Source organism: Schistocerca serialis, chromosome 4, assembly GCF_023864345.2.
Source record: "Schistocerca serialis cubense isolate TAMUIC-IGC-003099 chromosome 4, iqSchSeri2.2, whole genome shotgun sequence".
In the NCBI taxonomy this organism is placed as follows: Eukaryota; Metazoa; Arthropoda; class Insecta; order Orthoptera; family Acrididae; genus Schistocerca; species Schistocerca serialis.
In genome coordinates this window covers 482,681,128-482,707,263 of record NC_064641.1, presented here as the reverse complement: position 1 = coordinate 482,707,263, position 26,136 = coordinate 482,681,128, and the positions used below count along the sequence as shown (strand labels likewise).

The 26,136-nt window shown below is 38.2% G+C and overlaps 1 protein-coding gene across 2 annotated transcripts in view; it reads left to right on the top strand.

Annotated features, from left to right (window-relative positions):
* LOC126475174 (dynein axonemal assembly factor 11) overlaps positions 1-26,136 on the top strand; it is a 228,481-nt gene that overhangs the window by 43,849 nt on the left and 158,496 nt on the right. For both annotated transcript variants that reach the window (XM_050102805.1, XM_050102806.1), the window contains one exon: positions 14,419-14,586. In XM_050102805.1, coding sequence (XP_049958762.1) covers positions 14,419-14,586 — 168 coding nt within the window. The remainder of the gene's footprint in view (positions 1-14,418; positions 14,587-26,136) is intronic.

Sequence of the window (26,136 nt, the reverse complement as noted above, 5' to 3'; positions counted from 1 at the left end):
AGGCCACATGACCCATGGATACACAGTATGTGTCTTTAATTCAGTGGCTTCCATTGCCTCCTGCATTCTCGTGCCATTGATCATTGCTGATTCTTCCGCTTTTTAGGGGCAGTTTTCATCCCAAGGAAAAGAGAGTGCCATTAACCTCTGTTCATTCCTCCAACCTCTTTGACAAGGCCTGTGGCAGAATGATGGTGACATCTTATGTCTTCAGCCACCATTGCTGATGATTTTTATTCAAAATTAAAGCAGTGGGAAGGCTTGAACCCAGGACTAAGGACGTTTCCATTACCAGTCAGAGACGCTACCCCTAGACCATGGGTATACCACATTTGACAGTTAAAAAACATATTTCTAGCAGTAAGATGGTAGAACTTGATATGCAAGATTGTCTGTTTCAGAATTTGTTGGTTAATGATAATAAATAAAAATAAATAAGTAACAGAAGGACATAGCTCAGCAGTAATTTATAATTCATTTCCAAACCCATTGTCTTTCATGAAACACAGGTTAGCCCTATATATAACCATTATGGTTAAATGGTGGCAACTGGGAATTCCCATCAATAAGATGAGAAAAGTGCAATTTCGCAGTATCATAGATGGTGATTCTGTCATATTCTTCAGAGAGAATTTATTGGATGCACAATGGGAAGAAATTTACCAAGGACATATAGTAGATGAGAAATTAAATTATTTCCATAAATATTCTTGCAACACTGTGAATAAACTCTTATTGGAAGTCAAAAATGAATATTTTTCAAAGAAACTAAAAACAAAATTAAAGATAGCATGAAACATACATCCGGCATGGGGATTAAGTAATATATGATGCACTCCAGCTAGCAAACTTCGTGAATGAATGTTCTTCAGCTATTGCAGAGAAATTTTGATTTAATTTGTCGTGGTTTCCATAAGTTACTTCATTTAAGTGCTGGGATGGTTCCTACAATAAGGCTGTAGCCAACTAACTGCCACATCCTTGCCAGACTCAGCCTGTATATAAATACCAATATATGAAATGTACAATGCCAAACAAAATAAGTGAAGCACCCAGAAGGGGAAGGGAAAACTACATGGGTTGAGAGGGTGTACAATGTTGTTTCAGTGATTACAAAATCGAGTCAAATTTACAAAGAATTTGGCAGCATGATGCCACTTATCAGTATGATGTTGCCCCCACCCCAACCCCTCTGGCTATGATGCATGCACTGATTTAATTGGGAAGTCTGTCATAAAGCTGTTGTGGCCTCACCTGAGACAAGCTGATGCATGTCTGTTGTAGCTGGTCCTTGATATCCTATATACTGGCAGGGCGACAAAGTTGACGTCTGGGCTGATCCTACACGCATTCTATTAGGGACAGATCTGGGGATTTTGCTAGCCGCAGGAGTAACCCAGCATCACACACGCTGTGTATGAACAAGCATTGTACTGTTGAAAAATGGCACCATGATACTGTTGCATGAGAGGTAAACACATGAGGACATAGGATGTCCATGACATACTGTTGTGTTATCAGAGTTCCCTCAGTAACTACCAGCCATGTCCGAAATCATACCTGAAGGCTTCTCACACCATGACACCAGGAGTAACACCACTGTGTCTCTCCAAAACATTGGAAGGATGGGACCTGTCTCCACATATTCGTTGATGGTGGTCATCTGAGGAAGTGCAGTATCACGATTCGTTGTTGAACACTATGTGGTGCAAGTCGTCAGCAGTCGTGCGTCCTCAGCACAGCAGAATTCCAAACACATCCTCATTTGTTGAGATGTCAATGGATGAAATGGTAATTCCCTAGTCCGGCTGCTGCTAGTCTCTGACCAGTGGTGCACGATGACACAAAATGTTTGCAGGGACTTCATTACTTGTTCTTGGGTGGCAGGTGTGGATGTGAAGGGGTTACAGTGTGCTTGGTGCACAATGTGGTGATCTTCTCCTGTGGTGCTCAGATGTGTTCAAGCAGAATTTTGATGACAAGTATGTCTACCCCCACATTCCCACAACCCAAACAACATTAAAACACCGGAAGCTGTTCTGCCTGTCACATGAAATTGTAACTCTTGTTATTTATGTATCTGCTAATGGTGTTTACATCTAAGAAGGTACATTGACATCTTATCATCTTCTGGGTGCTTAACTTTTCTTGTCAGGCAGTGAATGTTTTGTTTTTAAACTGTAATATTATGACATGTGCAATATCACTGTAAGAATTATCCACAAATTAATAAGACTACTACTACTGTCAACAACACCACTACTATATGTTATAAATTAATGATCTGGAAGATAATATTAATGCTAATCTCAGACTTTTTGCAGATGATGCACTTATCTGTAATGAAATACTGTCTGAAGAAATCTGCACAAATATCCAGTGAAATCTGGTTAAAATTTTAAATTGGTGCAAAGATTGGGAATTGGCATTAAGTGATCAGAAATTTAAACTTGTACATCTTAAAAAATGCATCTTTCTTTGACTACAGTTTCAGAGAATGACAATTGGAATCAATCTAATCATACAAATACCAGGGTGAAACAGTATACAGGGATGTTGTTGTGGTCTTCAGTCCTGCTCTCCCTCTACAGTCCCCCCCCCCCCCCCCCCCTAATCCCCTACCATCACAACAACAAACACACACACACACACACACACACACACACACACACCTCCCTCCAATACAAAGTTGACATTTCATTAATATCTCAGATTGTGTCCTATCAAACAATCCCTTCTTTAAGTCAGTTTGTACCATAAATTTCTTTTCTCCACAAATATGTTCAGTACCTTCTCATTAGTTAAAACACTATCTTCCCAACTAATCTTCAGCATTCTTCAATAGCACCACAATTTGAAAGGTCCTATTCTTTTCTTATCTGAACTGGTTACCATACATGTTTCACATCAACACAAGTCTACACTCCAAACAAATATCTTCAAAAAGGCTTTGTGGCACTTAAGTTTATATTTGACATTAACGAATATTTCTTCTTCAGAAATGCTTTTCTTGTCATTGCCACTCTACATTTTATATCAGGCATGGTCCAACCTTTGGTGACTTGTGGGTCTGATTGACCTTTGGTGACTTGTGGGCCTGATTGACATAGTTAATTAAGCTTGCAGGGTGCTGATCATGTGTCGCAGCAGCATTCCTAGCACCTAAAGTCAAAAGTATAGCATAATTGACATTAATGTTTACAGGGTAACATGCCAATGTCAATGGCACCACTAACTCGAAACACCATGCCAACATATTATGCATCAAAGCTCACATTTTTTAGCATTTATTTATTTTATGTTAGCCTGAAATTCTTCTGCAGGCCACATTGAAATCAATCACAGGCTGGATGCAGCCCACCTGTGTTTTATATCGTCTCTACTGTGGCCAATGTCAGTTACTTTACTGCCCAAATAGAAAAACTGATGTACTGCTTTTAAGGTCTCATGTCCTAATCTAATTCCTTCATCATCATGTGATTTAATTTTGCTTTTGTTGTTGTTTATCTTATAGCCTCCTCTCAAGAAACAGTTAATTTTTCCTTTACTTGTTGCTTACTGTACCGATTGAATAACATAGCGATAGATTACAACCCTACCACATTCCCTTCTCAACGATAGCTTTCCTCTCATACCCTTATACTCTTACAACTGCTGTCTGATTTCCATACAAGGTGTAAATAACCTTTTGCTCTCAGTATTTTACCTCTGCTATCTTCAGAATTTCAAACATTGTTAATAGCATACTCTAACTTTACAAATGCTGAACATAAGTTTACCTTTATTCAACCTATCTTCTAAGCTAAATTTAATGTCAGTACTGCCTCATGTGTTCCTAAATTTCTGCAGGCCCCAAATTGATCTTACACAAGGTCAGCTTCTACAGTGTTTCCAATCTTCTTTTATTAATTTGTGCCGGTGTTTTGTAGCCATGATCTTTTAAACTGATAACTTGGTAATATTTCCTTCTGTCAGCACATGGTTTCTTTGGAATTATAATTATTACATTCTTCTTGAAGTCTGAGGGTATTTTGCTTGTCTGGTGCATCTTGTACACGAGATGGAATAGTTCTATCACGGCTGGTTCTGCCAAGGATATCCGTTGCTCTGAGGGAATGACGTCTACTCCAGGGCCTTATTTTTTGGCTTAGGTCTTTCAATGTTCTGCCAAATTCTCCTCGCAGGTATCACGTCTCCCATCTCACCTTCATCTACTTCCTCTTTCAGTAATGTTGCATTCAAGCTCATTTTCCTTGTGCAGCCCTTCTTTTCATTCCTTCCATCTTCTATTTTTCAGCTTTCCCTTTTTTGCTTCATACTGGTTTGCTCATCCTATTGTTTTCGTGATCAGCCAGCCACAGTCCTCTGCTGTGCATCTTTCGTTCCTTCTGCCTTTGTTCTCTATGTTGTTTTTGTTGCTGTGCTCTGTTTTCCGTGTTGTCTTACAATGGACCATGGGGCTTTTCTTCACCTGGAGTTTTTCTTTTAGTGCATCGCTTGACTGGTGGATAGTTTCCCTGTGCTCTGTGTTTTTATGAAACAAGGGACCGATGACCTTTGTAGTTTGGTCCCTTTAATCTTTAACCCAACCAACCAACTGGTTTGCCACCTGAGCTCTTGATATTCATACAGCTGCTTCTCATTCCTCCAAAAGCTTCTTTTATTTGGTTGTAGGCAGTACCTATTCTTCCCCTTTTTGTATAAGCTTCTATAGCCTCACTTAGTCCTCTAGCCGTTTCTGCTTAACCTCGTTGCACTTGCTGTCAACATAATTTCTTAAACAATTGTATTCCCTTTTACCACCTTTGTTTGCTTCATTTTTGTATTTTTTTCCCTTTCATCAATTAAATCGGAACTCTCCTGCGGTATCCAAGGATTTCTACTAGGCCTTTTCTTTTTACCTATTTGATCCTATGCTGCTGTTACTACTTCATCTCTCAGAGCTAACCATTTGTCTTCTACTTATTTCCCACAACACATAATAAATGATGTGTAATTATCCATTTAACCAAAGAGTAACACTTCATCCTTTATTCTCAGAAGGGTATGTTCTTGATACAATATTACCATTACTCTGAAAAAGAAAAATGATGTTTCAATTGCTTATTGCACTAACCTTAATCATTTTTTCCTGCTCAACCTGAAAAAAGCATCTCTGGATGCGAGAATGTAATTTTCCCACTCTTTTAGCATTTATTGTTGTACCTTGTATTGCTCCCAGTTCAGTCATACATGTTTGTGGGATCTTTCTATGTTTATTGTAATCAGCTTTCTAGCAAACAGTTCATTAAACTGTGAAGATGCTGGCAAAAGCTGTTGTTCCAGTGGAAGATGGTTGCAGTTTCATCAGAAATGCTGCGAAATACACCTTCCACAATTTCCAGAGCTGTAAGGAGGTACTGGAAAACTGGATGCTATGCAAGGAAACCAGGATTATGCCCAAGAAGAGCAACTTTGCCAGTTGCTGTGTTATAGTCTTTGCAAAATTCTACCAGGTGCTTTCCTCTTTCATTACTTTCCCCCACTCCATATTCTCCTACTGATTTTCCTTCTCTTCCTTTCCCTACTATCAGATTCCAGTACCCCATCATAATTAAATTTTCCTCTCCCTTAACTACCTGAATAATTTCTTTTATCTCATCATACATTCTTTCAATCTCTACATAATCTGCAGAGATAGTTGCTACATAAACTTGTACTAATGTGGTGAATGTTGGCTTTGTGTCTGTCTTGGCTGTGGCTCCCATAACTACCTGAATAATTTCTTTTATCTCATCATACATTCTTTAAATCCCTATGTCACCTGCCGAGATAGTTGCCATATAAACTTGTACTACTGTGGAGAATATTGGCTTTGTGTCTGTCTTGGCTGTGGTAATGCATTCATGTGCTGTTTGTAGTAGCTTAACCCACATTACTATTTCCTTATTCATTATTAGACCTACTCCTGCATTACCCACAATTGATTTTGTATTTGTAACCCTTTATGCATCTGATCAGTAGTTCTGTTCATCCTGCCACCAAGCTTCACTAGTTCTCACTATATCTGACTCCAGCCTCTAGATTACCTAGCCAATTAAAGGGTTTAACATTCACCACTTTGACCTGTAGCATCCAGTTTTGTTCTTTCTGATTATGACATCCTTCTGAGGAGTCTCAGACCAGAGTTACCAATGGTGGACTATTTTACTTTCAGGATATTTATTGTCATTTAACTGGGCAATAGTGCTGCATGCCCTCAGAAAAAAGGGCTGTAGTTTCCTTTTGCATACAGCCATTCACAGTACCAGCACATCTTTGGGAACCACGTTTTCTGGCCTCCTCACAGGTACCCGTCCATTGTGGTTGCACATACGGTACAACCATCTTTATCATTTAGGCTTGTGTAATGGAATTATCACATAAGCTCCATCATAAGCAATGTGAGAAGGGTCCAAAAGCAGGCACTTACCTCCCTGATTGCCCCTTTCCCTCCTCTGCCTTCCCACTTCCCCCCCACCAGCCTTGCTGTCAAGGATTCTGCAGTACACATAATATCACATGTCCTCTCAACATGTGAAGTTTCATTGTGTTTCTTTCTCTCCTTTTGAGTCTTTCACTTTTTCTATCAGGCAGTGTATTTGTTTGGTTGGCAAATCATTCAGTGGAAATCTCACCATTTCCTTTATTGCAGTTGCATTTAAGTGCTGACCTTTGCAGAAGAATGCTGTAAAAGAGACCCCAATCTTTCTTTTTCCCTTTTCCCATACCCACTGCTGTTGGGTACAGAGCTGATGCATGTAAACTACTCTGTTCACATGAAAGATCATTGGACTGACCCCTAAAGAATGCCATTAGGTTATACTGTACGATTCCTTGTTTCTGTCATAACAAGACCTTTTTGCAAAATTTTCAGTTGTCAGATAGGTAAGACTTGATGTCTGCAACATTAATGCAGATATTTTTACCTAGCCCATAACTGATAGCTTGTATGACATTACTGCTGTGGACGTCACTTATCATTGATTTCAGAAAGATAGAGAACTACAGCACAATTGGGTATGAGACTGTAAAAGAGCTGATCCTGTTAATGTGAATAATGAAGTATTTGTTCAAATCATTAGCTCCCCAAGGATTATGAATGAGACTTAAAAAATGAGCTTCTGGGGTTGCCTCTGAGAAGAAAATTAAATTGTTATGTTGTGCCATCACAAAAAATTCCACACTGGCATTGAGATACATTCAAGGTTGTCACAAGCACCAGCAAGAACAATGCACACGTGACTAACAGATATTCATTCCCTTCAGAAACATGTCTGTGTATTATCGGATTTGGAATAATTCACACATTAATTTGTTATATAATTCTATTTTAAAATAGATTTATTTTATTGATAGGTAACATCATGAAGAGATTGCCAATGTGAAAAGAGAAGAGTACAAAAGTGAGTGCTGTCTAGTTTATAAAATTAAATTTTATCACTTGATAAGCACAGAGATAGTTCTTGAACTAGATATCGCTGCTAGCACAGAGATAGTTCTTGAACTATCTTGAGAAAACAGACAGATTATAAAACTGATATACAACTGATAAGGAAAGAAAACTACGCTTTAAAAAGAAGTAATGAGGTCCTGAAAGCCAAATGTTTGAAATATGCTGTGGAAGTAAATAGATGTGATTCTTCTACAATAGAACAACAAATTAGAGATAAGGTAAATATCTTTTAATCTCAGTGTTTCACATCAGGCCAGATTCAGTCTTTACTTAGTAATAGTAAGAGTGTGAAGTGTGTTCCAAAAGATATTGCTAATGTTCTCATCTTAAGAGCTTTCTCACCCAAAGCTTACACTTACTTGTGAAAAAAGAACTGCCATTTTCCTTGTGGTCAACACTTCAGAAATGGGCCAAACAATTCAAGTGCAGACCTGGAATTCTGAAAGAAGTTCTGGATGTTATGAAAGCTAAGACAGAAACATTAGGAACATTCAAACCACTAGAGAAAATAGGAGTCTTATGTTTTAATAAGATGAATATATATGGTCACTTGTGCTGTGATTCTTCAGATAATGTTATTTTAGGAACAAACCAAAATGTTATGGTGGTCACGGTTTGTGATTTGTTGCCATCATGGAAACAGCCTGTATGTTTTGAATTTGATATTTCCATGGCAAGTGAGTTGCCACCAAACATTGTCAAGCAGTCAGAAGCAGCTGGAATCCAAATTGCAGCAGTAATTTGTGATATGGGATAGAAGAACTCAAAGGTCTGAAAGGAGTTTTCACAACTAAAACCTACTTTTCAGACCCTATGGGTTCAGCAAGAAGAGTGTGGATTTTCTGTGATGTCCTGAATTTGCTTAAATTGCTTGGAAACCACATTTTAGATTTATTTATTTATTTATTTAGCCATCCATGGACATTTTAAAATGTATGGATGTTGTCAGTTGCATACATTAATATATTTATACAGTTTGTTGTTACATGCAGTTAAACATTGTGGCATATAAGTTATTTACCATCATTTTTGCTCCTTATCTAAATATTATGAAACAAAAGCTATTTACAATCATTTTGTACTAAGGAATTCGCTTATAGTGTAAAAGCAGTGTTTCTGCAAAAACAATTTAAGATTTTTCCTAAAGCGGTACATGTTATCTGCTTCTTTTATTTTCTGCGGCAGTTTATTATACAGTTTTACACCTTCATACAAGAAGCTATTTTGAGTCTTATATTTATTCTTCCTGTCTAGATGAAGACAATGACTTGTTCTTGTACTATAGTTATGAAAACTGCTATTTGTGCTATAATTTTCTATATTTTTCTTGATGTACACTACGGTTTGGAATATAAATTCACAAGGAACAGTTAGAATTTCTAACATTTTGAAAAGTTCTCTGCAGTGGGCCCACTTACTGCTTTTTGTAATAATTCTTACTGCTCTCTTTTGCATTTTAAATACTGTTTGTAAATTCTGAGCACTGTTTCCCCAGAAAATAATACCATAACTGATTACTGAATTAACATAACTAAAGTATACAGTTCTCAAACATTCACTACTACATGCAGATACAAGGACTCTAAGTGCATAACATGTTGTGGATATCTTTTTCAAGAGTTTCATAGCATGTTCATTCCACTTCATTTGGCTGTCAATGTGCAACCCTAAGAATTTTGTTGTATGTACATCATCTATGGAGATGTTATCTAGTTTTAAATTTAAGGGACTCTGTTTTCTGTTCATTCTAAAGCATATTGTATTTGTTTTCTTTATGTTGAGTGTTACTTTGTTTTCCTGAGACCATTTGTGAACATCCCTCAGCACTTCAGTAGAATTTTCCAACATTTGTGCTGGTGTCATACTGGTGATTACTTTGTTGCTGTCATCTGCAAACAATATCTTCTCTCCATGGCTGATATGTTGCGGGAAATCATTTATATACTCCAGAAATAATACAGGGCCTAGTACTCTTCCTTGAGGGACCTCAATATTGATATATTGTGGATCAGATATATGTTTCTCAAAGTACTTTGATCCACTGGAGACATGTGTGATCTCTACTGACTGTACTCTGTTTTCTAGATATGAACTAAACCATTTGAGAACCACTCCCCTTACTCCTAGTGCCTTTAATTTATGCGACCGCTTCTGGTGTAATTCTGGAGTAATTCTGCCCAACATCACAGTCTTGAACGAGAAGCTGTTTGAAAATCTGTTAGCAATACAGAGCATGGATTTAAGCACCGCACATCACATTAGGGAGGTTCATGCAGAAGTAATATGATGAGCTTGGCAGCACAACTATTTCACATCATTGTGCCCAAGCTCTTAAATGTGTGCTAAACAAAGAAAGAAAGGAAATTTAATTGAACTGACCAATGACAACTTTGTTGCTTTAAACTCAAGGATTCCTGAGGATGACTAGATGCCTCTTCAAAGTGGCTGAGGCCTTAATTTTCAAAGACAAGAGAACATACTAAAAAGGCTCCTCAAGATTTGTTCTAACATGCAGTGCCTGTTGTCATTCCAGAAGGGTTTCATAGTTTCAGCAAACTCTCTCTTTGGACTTTACAGTGATGTACAGAATATGGGAGTTCCATGTATCTTGACTTTCAGGCTAAAGCCAGGTTGTTTGGAGAACTTTTTTTCTAAAATTTGTGGTCTAGGCACATTTTACAACAACCCAACACCTTTTGAAGCAGCTTCTAATACTGATGGGAAATACAGAAGACAACCCCTGTCTGTTATTGAGATTACTAGTCTGGTGCTGTCACGTTTCTCCAACTGAAGAATCAGAACAGGACTTCATAAAACTCATCACAACAGAATTGTGTATTAACATAACTGGAAATATGGCTGCTGATTTGGATTGTTGTAATTTCAGCTAACAAGAACTAGCAACCAGTGATGACTGTGAATCCCAAGCTGCATTTAAATATCTTGCAGGTTATGTAGCACTGAAATGCAAGCACACTGGCACACAGAAAAACTTCTTCTGGATTCAAATTATTTCACCAGTAATGATTGGATCTCTGCAATCTCCAGTAGTGGGCTCACTTCTCCCTCAACTTACTGATTCAATACAGTAAAGAAGTTCAGAGTGATATTTTGCATTTTTCATGGGTGGCATTTGGCTAAGTGTGATGCACTGTTGCAAAAGGTAATTTCTACAGTAATGTTAAAGTTTCCAATAATGCATCTCAAAGTGGTGTCTCCCTACTTAAGAACAAGAACCTTCATTAGAATAAGGCATCCGAACACAAAAGCTAAAACAAAAAACATGAAAGGAGAGGACAGGGGAAGGGGAAAGACTGGCAGGTGCGTTGGCAGAGGACAGCACACAAAGAGGGTGGGACATGTTACATCTTTACGGTGAGTAGCAATCTATCTTTTCCTCATATTGTTAATATTCCAATTTGCAGTTTCCAAGTGTTTATTTCTTATAGTCTTAAATTTAATTAATGCTTAATGATGTGCTTCAGCACTTAACAACATGTAATTCATGAAGCTGGTGTTAAACTCCTGTGGTAGAACACTATTCCAGATGACATCACACGTGTTATCCAATAGCAGCGCAACCCCCTGACTGACATACCAAATTGTTTCTAGTTGCCTTGAGACTGACTCACAAAGGAATGAAACCTGTGCTTGTTTTACCCTTTCTCATTACTTCCTAAACAGAGGAGATGGCATTCTTAGCATAAGTTGAAACTTCTATAAATTGAACCTGCCTTTCTTACATCAACACTTTAAAAAAATATCCAATAAATGTGGGAGGTACAGGCTCCATGGAGCAGTCTGAGCTCTGGCCCTTCTCCCACCTCTCTCTATCACTGGTATTGTATACATATCCTCTAGAGATGGAGTTCAGTTTCCAAATGCACTGTGCTACTAGAAAAAATGTAACCCAGTGTGTGGTCATGTGAGAAAGTCACTTTCCATGTTAAAGATTACCATCATTAACCTTAAAATTAGTTATACTTACAGATTTAATAAAAAATTGTCTAGATAAAATAAGTTTCTGTTCTCCTGTATAATTTACTCCTTAAAGCATGACACTAATCCAAACAATTATCCAGAAAATTTCAATTTTAAAGTCCCTCATCCTCCTCCCTCACTTGGATAAATTTCTGTGGATGGCCGTAGTTGTAGGTAATGCACATGGCTGACATGTTTTGAGGGGTAGGATTCTGGGAAAATGTAAACAGCCTAAAAAAGAGACTGCTTGCAAAACTGTCATATTATCCATCCTAAAATATTACTTAATTGTGAGGAACCCACACCAATTACAACTAACGGGAGACATTGAACATATACAAAAAATGGTGGTGCAGAGGGTGAGAAGTTTGTTTGAGATGACATATTTTTCATGTTTATTACTTTTTATTAAAAAAAACCACACACTTTCACACATTTTGACATAAGACATCACCAGAATCTGTTAGATTACAAAGAAACTAATGAGAACTTGGCCATTTATGTGGGGGTGCTGGCAGCAGAAGAATTATTACAAGTGGGATAGCTTGGGGCTAGTATTGACTAATTCTCTGTCATTGCTAACATTGGTGGTTGCAGAATTACATAACATCATTCTCATGCATACAAAATCTTAATGATAATTACTTACACCATGTTGCATGGCTGTGTCTCTTCTTTGTATGTTGTGTGAAGTAAAAATTCTTAACAAAGGTATTATGTCTCAATTTGGAGATACCATAATGTATCTGGAACTGAGTTTTGTTTTCAATTTCATAATTTATATGTAAATGTGAGAGTAAGTGCAAAAATGCACATTTATTGCTGTGTTGTACAGAGAAAATTATTTTTTTGTCATAACAGAGTTAGAGCCTTCTGTAAATTGTTTGAAATAATCAGTAATAGAACAGCTTCATATTTCATTAGGTAGGAATGATTTGTATTGTTTGACACTTTCCTGATAATGAATACTGGTCATTGTGTCAGGCATTTCACGGATACTTCATAGTATTATAAAGCTCCATTTACTCATCATTTTTATGTTATGAGACTTACAACACCTTATTACCTGAGTGCGTGTTTAAAAAATTAATATCAGATGTTTGAACCAAATAGAATTGAAATGAGTTCCAATTTTCTGAGTTTTATACTATATCTGAACTTATTGTAACTTTCCAAGCTATTCACTTCTGCCACTCAATGTTCTACAAAATTCTATTTCTGATGAAATCTGAAGCTGAAATTGGCGTGAAGGATGCACTAAGTAGAGCAATGTCTTGCACTCTGAATCAATGTGTTTCTCTTCCTGGGGGGCTAGTTATTAGATACAGTTGAGCATATTGTTAGAACCAAGTCCTTTTTCATGATTTCAGAAAGAAAATTATTCTTACATAACATGGTTTTTATTAAATTTCATTCTATGCTCATCTTATTTATACGAGATCTGTTCAGAAAATTTCAGAACATTCATAATTTTGCACCAGTGGTGTGTTGGAGAGAAATGTGGTTGGCATCCCTGCCACACACCCATGTTTAATGTGCAACTGCTGAAAGTTTCGTTGTTATATGTCTGTTAGTTCTTGTTCAGTGCTGTATTGAGTAGAACGTTATTTGGCACAGTTTGCAAATTTTGAGATGCCAGAGTTAGAGGAGCAACGTGTCTGTATTAAGTTTTGCATGAAACTCAAGAAAACCATTCAGAGACGCATCAAATGATGCAGGAAGCCTACGGTGATGAGTATTTAAGCTGTACTGTATGTTACGAATGGTTCACATGCTTTAAAAATGGCCAGGTGGAAGTTAAAGATGACCCTCACTCAGGACACCCTTCAATGTCTACCAATGACGATCATGTCAGGAATGTCAAGGAAATTGTGCGTACCAATCGAAGACTGACTGTCTGAGAGAGTGCAGAAGAATTTAACATTTCAGTTGGACCATGTCATGAAACCCTGACACAGCATCTAGAAATGCATCGTGTTGCCACCAATTTCACCCCACAGCTCATGAGTCAAGACCAGGAAGAACTTCACCTCACATCTGTGAAGAGCTTTTGTATTGTGCAAATGAGAATGAGATGTTCCTTAAGAACATCATAACTGGGGATGAGACGTGGATCTATGGTTATGATGTTGAGGCCAAGGTTCAACCTTCCCAATGGGTTGGGAGAGTTCTTCCAAGACCAAAAAAAGCTTGTCAGGTCAGGTCAAATGTCAAAGCCATGCTGATAATTTTCTTCGACTTTGAAGTATTAGTTCATCATGAATTCATGCCACAGGGGCAAACTGTTAATCGATGGTACTATCAGGACATGTTGCAATGCCTGTGAGAAAATGTGAGAAGGAAACAGTCTTAAATGTGGTGTGACAACTCATGGCTCTTGCATTATGTTAATGTACCTAAACATTCATCCCTCTTGATGCATGACTATTGCACAAAAAAGGAAATCACTGTGCTGCCTCATGCTCTGTACTCTCCAGACTTACTGCCTGTGGACTTTTTTTTTATTTCCTGAGTCAGAAACCCTGTTAAAAGGATGTAGATTTGCTACAATAGACAAGATAAAAGGAAATTCGCAGATGCTACTTCAAGCGATCTAGCAAGAGGCATACTAAGACTATTTCTGTTAGTGGAAAAGGCATTAGGAGTGGTGTATCAACTGTGGAGAAGAGTATTTTGAATGACACCATAAAAGTAAAAGGTAAGCGTAGAAAAATTTTGTGGATAAAGTCCTGGAATTTTTTGAACAGACCTTGTATATCAAGCTTGAGAGCCACTTATGTAATTTATTTCATTTGCAAAAATTTCATCATCTGCTGTAGCATGTTTTATCATTTGGAATATAGTGAGCACATATGTGTAACTCATTATTTTTCAAAGATCTAACTCTTGTAGTCAATTAAAAATTTAATGAGAGAAGCATTTAATGTTTCTAGTAGTTAAAAGTAATGAATGTTTATAAGCAGTTACAGAAGAACTAATTCGCAAAAGATCAGAACACAATGAAGGGGAAATATCCACTTTAGAAGAGATAAGCCTACATCAAGAAGACATTGAGAAGATTGAACACATTCAGAATTGGTGCCGAAATCTTCAGATACTTCTTCTGCAGTCAAACTTAATTGCTCGAATTGGTATGTAGTATGTAAATATTTGTATACAACATTTTTTATGCAAGAAGATATATGTTCCCCTCTCATTTTCAAAATATATAATTTATTGTGGATCTAGGAAGGTGTTAAGTAATGTTCAGTTTGCACATAAAGTTGTAATGGGTTTTAAATACCAGTCTGGTCAATAAGGTTTAAGTTCTAAATGTTTTATCCACATTGCTTAGGGAAATACTGGGACAGCTTGTTGGAATAGATTATCAACGATACCCACATTTACGTCTATGCTCCACATGCCCCTGTAGGTTGTGTAGCAGAGGGTATCTCATTTAACAATCTTTTTTCCATTTTTCCTGTAAATATTTAGATTATTTGATGGGCTTTTTAACATAAAAACTGATTACTGCTAGTTAACACTAATGCATGGTAAGAATGACTGTTAGTAATCCTCCATAGGAGCTTGATTTTCTCTGATTTTATTGTCGTGGTCATTATATGAGTACATGTGGGAGGAAGTTAATACATTGCTTGACTGCCTTTGGAACACATACCATCAGGATATTAGCAGTAAACCTCTTCGTGATACACAGTGTCTCTCTTGTAATATCTGTCATTGGAGTTTGATGAGTGTATCCATGATACTTACATTTAGTAAATGAACCAATGATAAAACCTGCTACTATACTTTGGATATTGTCTATCTTGTATACCAAACCTGCATGGTAGATCTACCAGACTGATGAAGAATACTCAGAAATCAGTAAAACAAAGGTTTTTCAAGCTGTCTCCTGTGTGGGTGTAGTACATTTCTGAGAATTCTTTCACTGACTCCCAGTCTGGCACCTGTTTTTTCTGCAACTACTTTAGTTTCATATGGTTATTTCACATTAAGTAACTTTTGATGCTTGCTGTTAGATATTAAGATGGTTCTGGGCGGCAAAATACTAAAAAAATGTCTTGATGTAGAACTAGTTTCTGTATAGAGTAATTATTCTCCTAAACTTTTGAAATGCTCTTCAGCCAGTTTATATAACAATGAACATTTATTACATGAACATGTACAGATATGATTTCAGTGTGGAGGTATGCTTCCGGTGTGGAGGTATCATTAATACTAAAATTCTCCATAAATTCAATGTTGATGGATGTTGTTCATTGATGAGTCTTAACATCGGCTACTGAGAGACTCTTCTTAAGCAGTCCATGTGGTGTTTGAAATTCCGTGCTGCACTTGTTGTGACATAAAGTCCGATTGTTGCCAGTATTACAAACAAATAATAATACAGCATAAAATAAATATGTGCACAATCACAAAGTATCATATGTATACAAATTTGTATCTGCAAATTATTTGAAAGACTTGACTTTTAATATAAGATTAAATGAGTAAGTGTGTTATTAACTCCTAAATAATCTAATTCAAACCTTAAGCATTTTTGTAAGAATCTTCTTTTACACTTGTGTATGGCATACAGTAAATATATTTTATATTAGTATGTCTTTTTCTATAATTAATTATCCTTCTACTTAAAAAATTCACATCATTACATTTTGCTTCTTAAAAGCTACTAGTGGAAGTTACACATCAGTGAAGTATATACGTTTTTGTGTTATTATTTATCATTATTCTCATTTTTATTTTTTTCAAGTCAAATAATCAATTGTTAATTAGTTGAATCACTTCTGTTAATGACACAATATCTCTTTATGTTAGTACCAACTTCTTTAATATTATATTTATTTAAATTATATATTCATTTATTATGATCCTAGCTTCGTCTCTGATGCTTAAAGAGTACCAAAGTAGCTGCATCTTATTTTGTGGCATTTGTCATGTCCAACCTTTCATGATCTTTTACTTATTATAACAACAGAGTCTACTAGCTTTTGACCTAGTATATGTCCATCTTATGTATATCATTCCAGTAATTATTCATTTAAAAAAAAATAAAAAATGTAGTTCCTTTTTTTTGTGACAAGACGTTAGAATATTTCGTATGGAAGCTACTCAGGCATTCCATTAGATATTTGGAATAATCAAAAAGAGGACTGATTAGTCAGTTACACGTCTAGTCTAATCTTGAATCCTTTAGATATGTCAGGGTAAGACATGAGCTTGGATATACATACTAAGTTAAACTAACCTAACCTTTAAAAAGCGTAGGTAAACCCAACCATAGCATTTAGTAAATTAAAAGCAGTACAAAATCCTTTTGTGCACACTTGTACAATTTATTATTATTATATCCTAGTAGAAAACTATATCAACTTTCACCAGATTTTGTTAGTTAATAACCTGAGTCTTCAAAATGCACTGCAAAAAATAGCATTAGATTATATTCCAAAAAATCTTCATCCCTAACTTGCCATTGGATGGACACACATATGAATTTAGGATAATAATCTTAAACTAATACACATTAGTGCATTGAAATCATTAAATTATAGCATGTCTCTCACAGTGGAAAATTTTTAGATGATGATATGTTTCCGCCAGTGTTTCAGCTACTGTAATTAACATTTTTGGTGGACACCTAGTTCAGCAAATTTCATACATCACTCAACACTGGAATTGCTCTGTAACAGGAAAAATATTGCTTCACAGCATAAGTCATTGTAATTGCCGATAAACTGGTAATTTCTTAGTGCAAGGAAAGATGGGGTTCTTTCTTGCACAGAAGATAAAGGGTAATAGGACCACAGTAAATATAAATAGATTCTCTCCAAGGCCAGTTCTTAGCCCAATATGTTGATTAGTGCTATAACTGTTCATGGGTCATTACATTTTTAAAACCTACTATAATACATATGTAAAAAAAAGTTTTGCATTACCTCAGTTCCGAGAGTCCTGAAAGGTGTACAGAAAACTGGAATTGAGATCAACATAAACACCATTTCTGCCCTTCTTATTGCTCATTAAAACCACACATTGCATGTTGTACCACCATACAGCGAGACCTTCAAAGGTTGTGGTGCAGATACCTGTACACACCGGTACCTCTAATACCCAGTAGCCCGTCCTCTTGCATCGATGCATGCCTGTATTTGTTGTGGCATACTATCCACAAGTTTATCAAGGCACTGTTGGTCCAGATTGTCCCACTTCTCAACAGCGATCCGGCGTAGATCCCTCAGAGTGGTTGGTGGGTCACGTCATCCTTAAACAGCCCCTTTCAATCTATCCCAGGCATGTTCAATAGGGTTAATATCTGGAGAACATGGAGGCCACTCTAATTGAGCAATGTTGCTGTCCTGAAGAAAGTCATTCACAAGATGTGCATGATGAGGGCACAAATTTGTTGTCCATGAATAAGAATGCCTCACCAATATGCTGCCGATGTGAATGCACTATCGGTTGGAGGACGGCATTCACGTATTGTACAGCTGTTTTGGTGCCTTTCGTGACCACCAGCAATGTACGCTGGCCCCACTTAATGCCACCCCAAATCAGCAGGGAACCTTCACCTTGCTGCATTCGCTGGACCGTGTGTCTAAGGCGTTCAGCCCTACTGGGTTGCCTCCAAACACATATCCGATGATTATCTGGCTGAAGGCAAATGCGATTGATGAAGAGAATGTGATGCCAATCCTGCATGGTCCATTCGGCATGTTGTTGGGCCCATCTGTACCAAATGCACGGTGTCATGGTTGCAGAGATGGGCCTCGTCATGGATGTCGGGAGTGAAGGTGCACATCATGCAGCATATAAAGCACAGTTTGAGTCATAACATGATGTCCTGTGGCTGCATGAAAAGCCATAATCCATAGGTAGTGGTCATCCACGTCAGTAGTACCCCATGGGCATCCTGAGTGAGGCATGTCATCGACAGTTCCTGTCTCTCTGTATGTCCTCCATGTCCGAACAACATCGCTTTGGTTCACTCCGAGACACCTGGACACTTCCCTTGTGGAGAGCCTTTCCTGTCACAAAGTAACAATGCGGACATGATCAAACCACAGTATTGACTGTCTAGGCATGGTTGAACTACAGACAACACAAGCCATGTACCTCCTTCATGGCGGAGTGACTGGAACTTATCAGCTGTCAGACCCCCTCTGTCTAATATGCACTGCACATGCATGGCTGTTTATATCTTTGGGGGGGGGGGGGGGGGGGGGGGGCGGTTTAGTGACATCTCTGAACAGTCAAAGGGACTGTGTCTGTACTACAATATCTATCTTCAGGACTTCTGGGAACTGGGGTGATGCAAAACTTTTTTTGATGTGTGTACATCATAATAGATCCCATTCTCTAGAAAGGCACAAAAGGTCATCAAATCACTGAGCTCTTGGTCATTATGTTATGGCAAAGCATTTGGCTGTATTATTTTCGAAGTTTTTTTTCACATTTGGACTTTACCAAGAGATTGAAATAAAGCCAAAATAATCATAATACAAAAAAAGGTAGTGCTAAATATCTAAAGAACTGTTGCGCTGTCAGCCTTATGCTCCTACTGTACCAAGTTTTTACTAGAATTTTGCATATCAGGTTGAGCACTACATTTGACCTGGCTCAGCCCACTGTGAAACTGGGTTCAGCAAAGGATTTAATACAATGAACCATATTCTCTCTGTACATGAAACAGTTAGTAGAACAGATGAATACCTTGCCTTTACAGATGTTGAAAGGGCATTTGATTCAACCAGTCAGCCAGTTCTGTTTGTGGCTCAAACACTACAAAGAACAGAACATGGCTATATTAATGTACAAAACCTTCACTGCATTTGTGAGAGTTGGTGAAGAAGCCAATGAATTTCCTATTCAAAGAGGTGTAAAACGAGGTGACTCAATACCTCCAAAAGTATTTTCAGCAGTTCTAGAAAATCAATGTCTGAATTGATATGGGAGACTCAGGTAATCCAAGTTCTGGGAAAGAAATTAATTATGATGTGGTCTGTTTGCAAATAATATAGAAGAACTTTGGCTATTGGTTAGTGAACTTTTGTTAGTCTTCTCTGAAGTTGGTCTGCAAATGAATTACATTGTTATGAATGAATGGGCTCTAGAGGGACATATACGTTCTGAAAAAAGCATATTTGTGCTATCAGCTGAATAATTTTTTTATGTTTATTCTCTACTGATTTCACACAAAACAACTGTAAGGTAAAAAAAAGAGGAATACAGAATAGAACTTAGTTTACAATGTTGATATGAGAAAATCATCTTACATGCTTGGCCATGCAATGTTAATAGAGCTTTTAGTAGGTGACTGTCTACAGCTTATTAGATAATTTGAAAAAAGGATATTTGTGCCATCAGCTTGTGGCAGCCATACTGCAGAAATGCATGAAAGAACGAGAGCCTCTTATGGCTGGCCCAAGATAGCTGCATTAGATATCTGTTGACGTGCATACCTGCCAATAGGCAAAATTCTGGAAGTTTTCGGTGCGCATGGGTGTGGGTCAGCGAAAAAACCAATAGCAGTGCAAAATGAGCTGCTGTAAAGTACAGTACATAACTTCAATCCACAGACCACTTGGGTTGAGCTTAATGCGAGCTCCACACAGACAGGTACAGAAGTTTGTTTGGCACTCTCCATTCATTTCCATCCTCACTTCATCACATCCACGAAGTACACAGCATCCCATGATCTCAGGAAAAAGATTTGTTGTGTTCTGGGCACATGTCAGTGTTCTCCCGCTCTTGTGCAGTCGGGCAACATGCTCATCGCCAAGGAGAGTACACACTCCGGGATCGGTGTTCGAGTGGAACTGCTATGCAAACACAACTATTGCAATCCCCAGTTAATGGACATTGTGATCTGATTTCATTTTTGTCACTTGTTAATTTACTCATTTGCCAGTTATATATATTTTTGGCGAGTGTACTTGTCAATTCCATTTACCACACTATCAACACAGCCTACATCCTGAACAAAGTGCATTGGTGCGACAGCTAAGTTGGTTCACTGAACGACTGCCATGTAAGCAGGGATACCCACATGTTCTTGCTTCAATGGTGACCTTGAAGTGATCACTAGGCTAAATATGTGGTGACGAACTTTCATTGATGTGAGTGACATGGAACCATGAGTGATTTAACACTTATGTCCTTGCGTTTGAAGAGTGAGGTTATGGACAAACCATCCTCAACTAGGCGCTGAAGCAAGATGATAAGACAATACACAGTAGAAAAAAGACAATAGATGAGCTGCAAGCATACTACCAGAGACTGGAGACCAAGCAGCAGGCACTCTCTGCATGCATGGTCTCTGCCCATCTGGAACCAGTTGACAAAAACTTCTATGCACAAGGCACAGTCACCCTGACAGCTCCCAATGTTACATGGGCAATGGCAGGCACAGGACAGATGTTGCTTAGGCTGCCACTCTTTTGGCACTGTGACCCATTCGTGTGTTCCAACCAAGTGAGTTGCAATATGACCTGCGACCTCACCAAATTTGGACGCATCATGAGCCAGCTAAATCAAGACTACAGGGACAAAGTGCAGGACATAATCACTGCCCTGTCAACATGGTCTTCATATAGGCAATTAAAAGAGGAATTAATCTGATGAATTTCACCATCACAGGAACAATGGGTGCATCAGTTGGTGTGCCAAGAGGAGTGTGGTGACTTGAGGCCATCTCAGTTCCTGCACCATCTGCGGAGCCTCGCACAACCTGACATGGTGCCAGACTCACTGTTGCATGCTATCTGGATGTGCAGCCTCCCAGCATAAGTGCAAGTGGTCATTGCACCTGGACACCATTGCAGATTTGGCTGATCAGGTGCATGAAGCACAGGCAGTGGCGCCCAATACCACTGCCATGGTAGCCTACAATGCTGTAACTATGCAAGCAAATTTGACTCTATGGAAACACATATCTCGCAGCCACCAGCACAGACACCGATCTGCACCACCTAGTGTAGGACTTGGCTGCACAGGTGGCAGCAATCAGCAAGCAGATTGACTGGTTGGTGCATTCACAGACAGAGGGCAGCAGGTGCTGTAGTGACAGCAGATCCTGATACTGCCGTTCTGACTTACGTAACTAGCAGTGCAGTACCATATGTTCTTGTGGTATGCTGACGACATTTAGAGCAGCAGTTGAGTGAGTTTTACCAGTATCATTCCCCTTTAGGTAATGAATCGACAAATTGTTAGCTTCCCTGCTTGCTGCAACCAGCCCTAGATGCACCCAGCTGCAGTGCAATATCCAAACGTCTCTTCATAAATGGATGGGCTGGCAGCTTGAAGTACTTTGTTAACACAGATTCCAATCTGTCTATTTTCCCCCAATCAACACTAAGAGACTGCTAGAAGGTCGAGGTGCTGTCTCTCATGGCGGCAAACAATTCAGCAATAAAAACATACAGTACTCATCACTGAAATTTGGACCTTGGACTGCGCCACGCATTCAGGTGGACATTTACTGTGACTGATGTCAACAAACCAATCCTGGGCGCAGATTTCGTTGGCCACTACAACTCTTTAGCCAACATTATGAACACCCTGCTGATCGATTCAACAACAAATTTGGAAATAGCAGGACAGCGTTAGCGGGCTGCCTTCTTCAGTGCTAAACCAGTGAATTTCCCAAGACTGTATACAGACATACTGGGCAAGTTTCCAGAGCTCACTTGCCTACTTGATGCATTGAGGGATATCAAGCATTCGACAGTCCACCACATCGTGATTACATGTGGGTTATCCATTTCATGCCTTCCACGTTGACTTGTGTCCGAGTGACTCACTGTAGCAAAGGCTGACTTCGAGGCCATGTTGCAACAGGCCATTGTTTGACCATCATGGTTGTCTGCCCTGTTCTTACTGCCAAAGAAAGATAATTTGTGGTGCCCATTTGGAGACTATCGTGCCTTAAATGCACAAATGGTGCCGGACCGATATACTGTACCGCACCTGCAGGAATTTAGCCACATCTTGGTAGGCTCAGTTATAGTAAAACTGATTGCATGAATACATCTTATGAAACTTATCGTAGTGTTTCACATACCTTGATGACATCCTTGTCTATTTGAAATCGCCCAAACTCCACTGCTGCCACCTAACCAGTACTGCGTCATTGATGGCCAGCCGCATTGCTCCAACCTGTGAAACTCACCAGACCTTGCCTCTAGTTAACAGTACAATACACTCAAATTTGTGAATGCACCCCAATGAATCTTTCAACATAACCATATTTGGAGATTTTGAATACAAGTACCTATAAACAGAAACTAGTTCTGGTAGAACTGAACTATATTGCGGAGACCCAGTGTCCTCAAATTAAGTGGTTGTATATTTAGCCAACACAAATTCAAAGATGGCTCCTATCAGAATTCACAGAGCTTGCTCAAATGCGTATGTGCCATTACCATTGGTACAAAGCTCTCACAAGAAACTTCACTCATTTATGAGTTTATGTTTAGCAAATACCACAACCCAGGAAATCTGTGATTGTAAGATACCATTAATGCTCTTTGCCGCACAGGACTTTCCACACCTCGCCGGGATAGTTAGGAAGGCTATAAACAACTATTTTACATTCCCCAAGTCAACACATGTCACAAATTGCAAGTTGTGACCAAAGTGTCATGGTCAACAACAAAACAACAACTTGAGAAGAGAACAGCTCACCGGTATACTGTGCTCACCTACCTTCACACACAGGAGTGCTGTGTTTCACATGTCTTAAGCTTAGTACATGAACTATTCATGTCTAAGCCTCAGCAGTTTGCACCAGCAGAAATATACTTCAAACACATTATTCACATTGACTGCATGTATGATTTTACATAGATGACATTACTAGCATATTATGTGCACAAACAAAGCATATTATGGCACTAAGACAGAGTTTCAGTTACCATGTGACTGTCCTATTCAACTACTGAGCTGCATCTCTTCCAACAATGGCGTCTCTCCCCACTGCTCAGATAATTTGTGGCAGTGGTGTCAGACACCGTAGTTTGCATGCCAAATATTACCTCTTCCTGCAGTTACGTTCTTTTCTCTTATTTATGTACATGGAGTCAAACTCTAAACAATGTTTTTATAACTGTGGTGACTTCTGTCCCATCCACCACAATAAAATGTATGGTGGATTATTTTTACTTCTGGCTGGGTCAGCTAATGGACTCTTCCACAAGGACCAGATTGAAGGGATATCTACGGTCACTTCTCTGTATCCATGCATCTGCTCTTACCTTTTCCAGGCCTTGCTGCCTGTGCTTGTCTTGATGACTAGTTATATTGGGGGCCACCAGCTGCATCTGCCTCTGATGCAACCATCTGACCTATGCACACTCCAGCTACCTATGGCTGAATTTTGATTGGCTCTTTTATTTAAAACTTCAGTATCTCCACTCTACATATTCCAGTCATCATGCTGGTTTTACCATTCTTATTGTAATAAAATCCTGCGTCATTTCACAGGTTTTCCAACTGATTATATTTCCAAATTATTATTCTTAGTAATATAATCTGTTAATTATCAGCTTGGGCATGCACAGTGTTATGAAAGCACACTGCCATGTCTCACAGCAGTAATACTGGAATAGGCTTAGTGGCAACTGCAGTCAAACTAACTGAACTTTACTAGCATTACTTAAAATATGATAAAAAATTTTAAAATTATTCTTTTTATAAAGTGAACAAATGAACAATCAAGAGCTAGTTCACATTACTTAATCTTCTTCTTTCTTTTGACCTTATCTTTTACCTTCAAAGGATTCGCATGTTAATCTCAGTTTGGCAATATTTGTGGTAGAGGGTGGTCAGATCCCCTTTCTGCCACCAACACTTTTTATTAATCATATGACTGAGGTGAGACATGGGTGCCAGCCCAGTATCCACTCATTCAGATTTGGGAAACTGCCTAAACCTACATATGGGCTGCCCGGCACAGTGGCCCTCATTGTTAAACTGCCAGACGGGTTTCCCTGCATCCTGGAAGTGGTGTGCTAATGTGGATGACTGTCTGGGGGTGTACACTTTACTTAATAAAATAGTGCATAAAATATTAATAAATAGTGCTCAATCAAATAAAAAATGTCTTTTCTAATCACATCACTGGTTGCTTTGAAGAACATTACATATGAAATTTTTCTTGATGTCCTCCATATGAGGAATTACAGACTCTGCCCAGGTCCAGGCAATAGATACACCTTAAGCTTCTCCCTCATCATTTAATCAACAGTATTTACTACATCTATGTGATCTATGTAGTTCAGCAAATCTTGTACTTGACAAATTCTTGGCCTATTCCCTTTTCTCTCACTGAGAAACGCAACTGACATACACTTACGTACAACATATTCATAGCTTAATGAATCATCCAGGTATTCTTTCAGATTCAAATATTTTTCAAAATAAGGTCCAAGACTATCATTCATTGTAGTATATTTATTAGAGTCAGAATTTCTAAACTTAATTTACTCTGAGCTCCTTCTGACCAGAATCGATTTTCAAAGGCTAATTGATGTTCATCTTGGGACATGATTCCCCATTGGGATATGAATCCGCACTAAGCAGCATCGCTTTTTGTATAACCGACAACTCCAATTTTCCTTTCTTCTGGCCATCATTTAGGGAATACACTCTGAAACGATTTTATAAATATAACTAGATGTAAATCACAGACTGGATCATATGAGTAAAATTATGTAACTTTAATTCATCTCGTTCTGTCAAAACTTCTTTAACCACAGTAGTTCCATTCAACCCTTGATCTTTTACTTCATTTAATTGTGTAGTTGGTGTTTGGGTTGGGACATAACATTACCTAAAATAGCTATATTACTCTCCACAATGTTTATTCTTTCATTTAGTACAGATTTCATGTCTTTGATTGTACATAGATGATTCTCTAAACAGAATTTCTGTTTCTAACTCACAATTTTCCCACTGTTTCAACTTGTTCAGTCACCTGAGATTTTACTTGACTTAAATTATTAGATATGTTCTCAGGTATACTTTGATTTTTGATTGTAGTCTCACAAGAGCCTTTTAACTCATAAATTCTCCCCTAATTGAACAAATAGCTTAATCTTGTTACATTACTATTTCAGACACTAAGGTTTTAGGTTTAATGTGTAAACTATCCATTTTCTTATGTGCTACTGCTAAATTTGCAGCAACTTCACCCTAAAAAGTAATAAAGTTTTCATGTCATGAAGTTATTACTTCGTGGCTAGTTTTTTCAAGATTACTACAAAATTGATTAGTTTCAGACTTTAGCTCTCTATGATTAAATCTTATTTCTCTACTTTTAGACTCAGATTGAGCAAATAATTTACCTCTAATTGATCCAGTATATTAGAGCTAGACCTCATCACACTGAACATTTTCTGGACTTAACTTGGAACTTTTTCATCTCCCAACTCCTACTAGAGTCATCCTTTTTATTTTCTGTTGATGTTTTGTCTTCTTCCAATTAATCACTGTCACTTTCATTCTGATAATACTGAATAATCAGACATCTTTACTTCTGACCCTTCTACTTTTTCTGTGTCACGTACTGGCTACTTTCAAATCAATATATCAGAACTTATTAGGCTCTGATATGCCACTACAGTGCAGCCATAGCACTGTGATCAGGAGCATGAACACTACCACCAGAGACCCTCTAG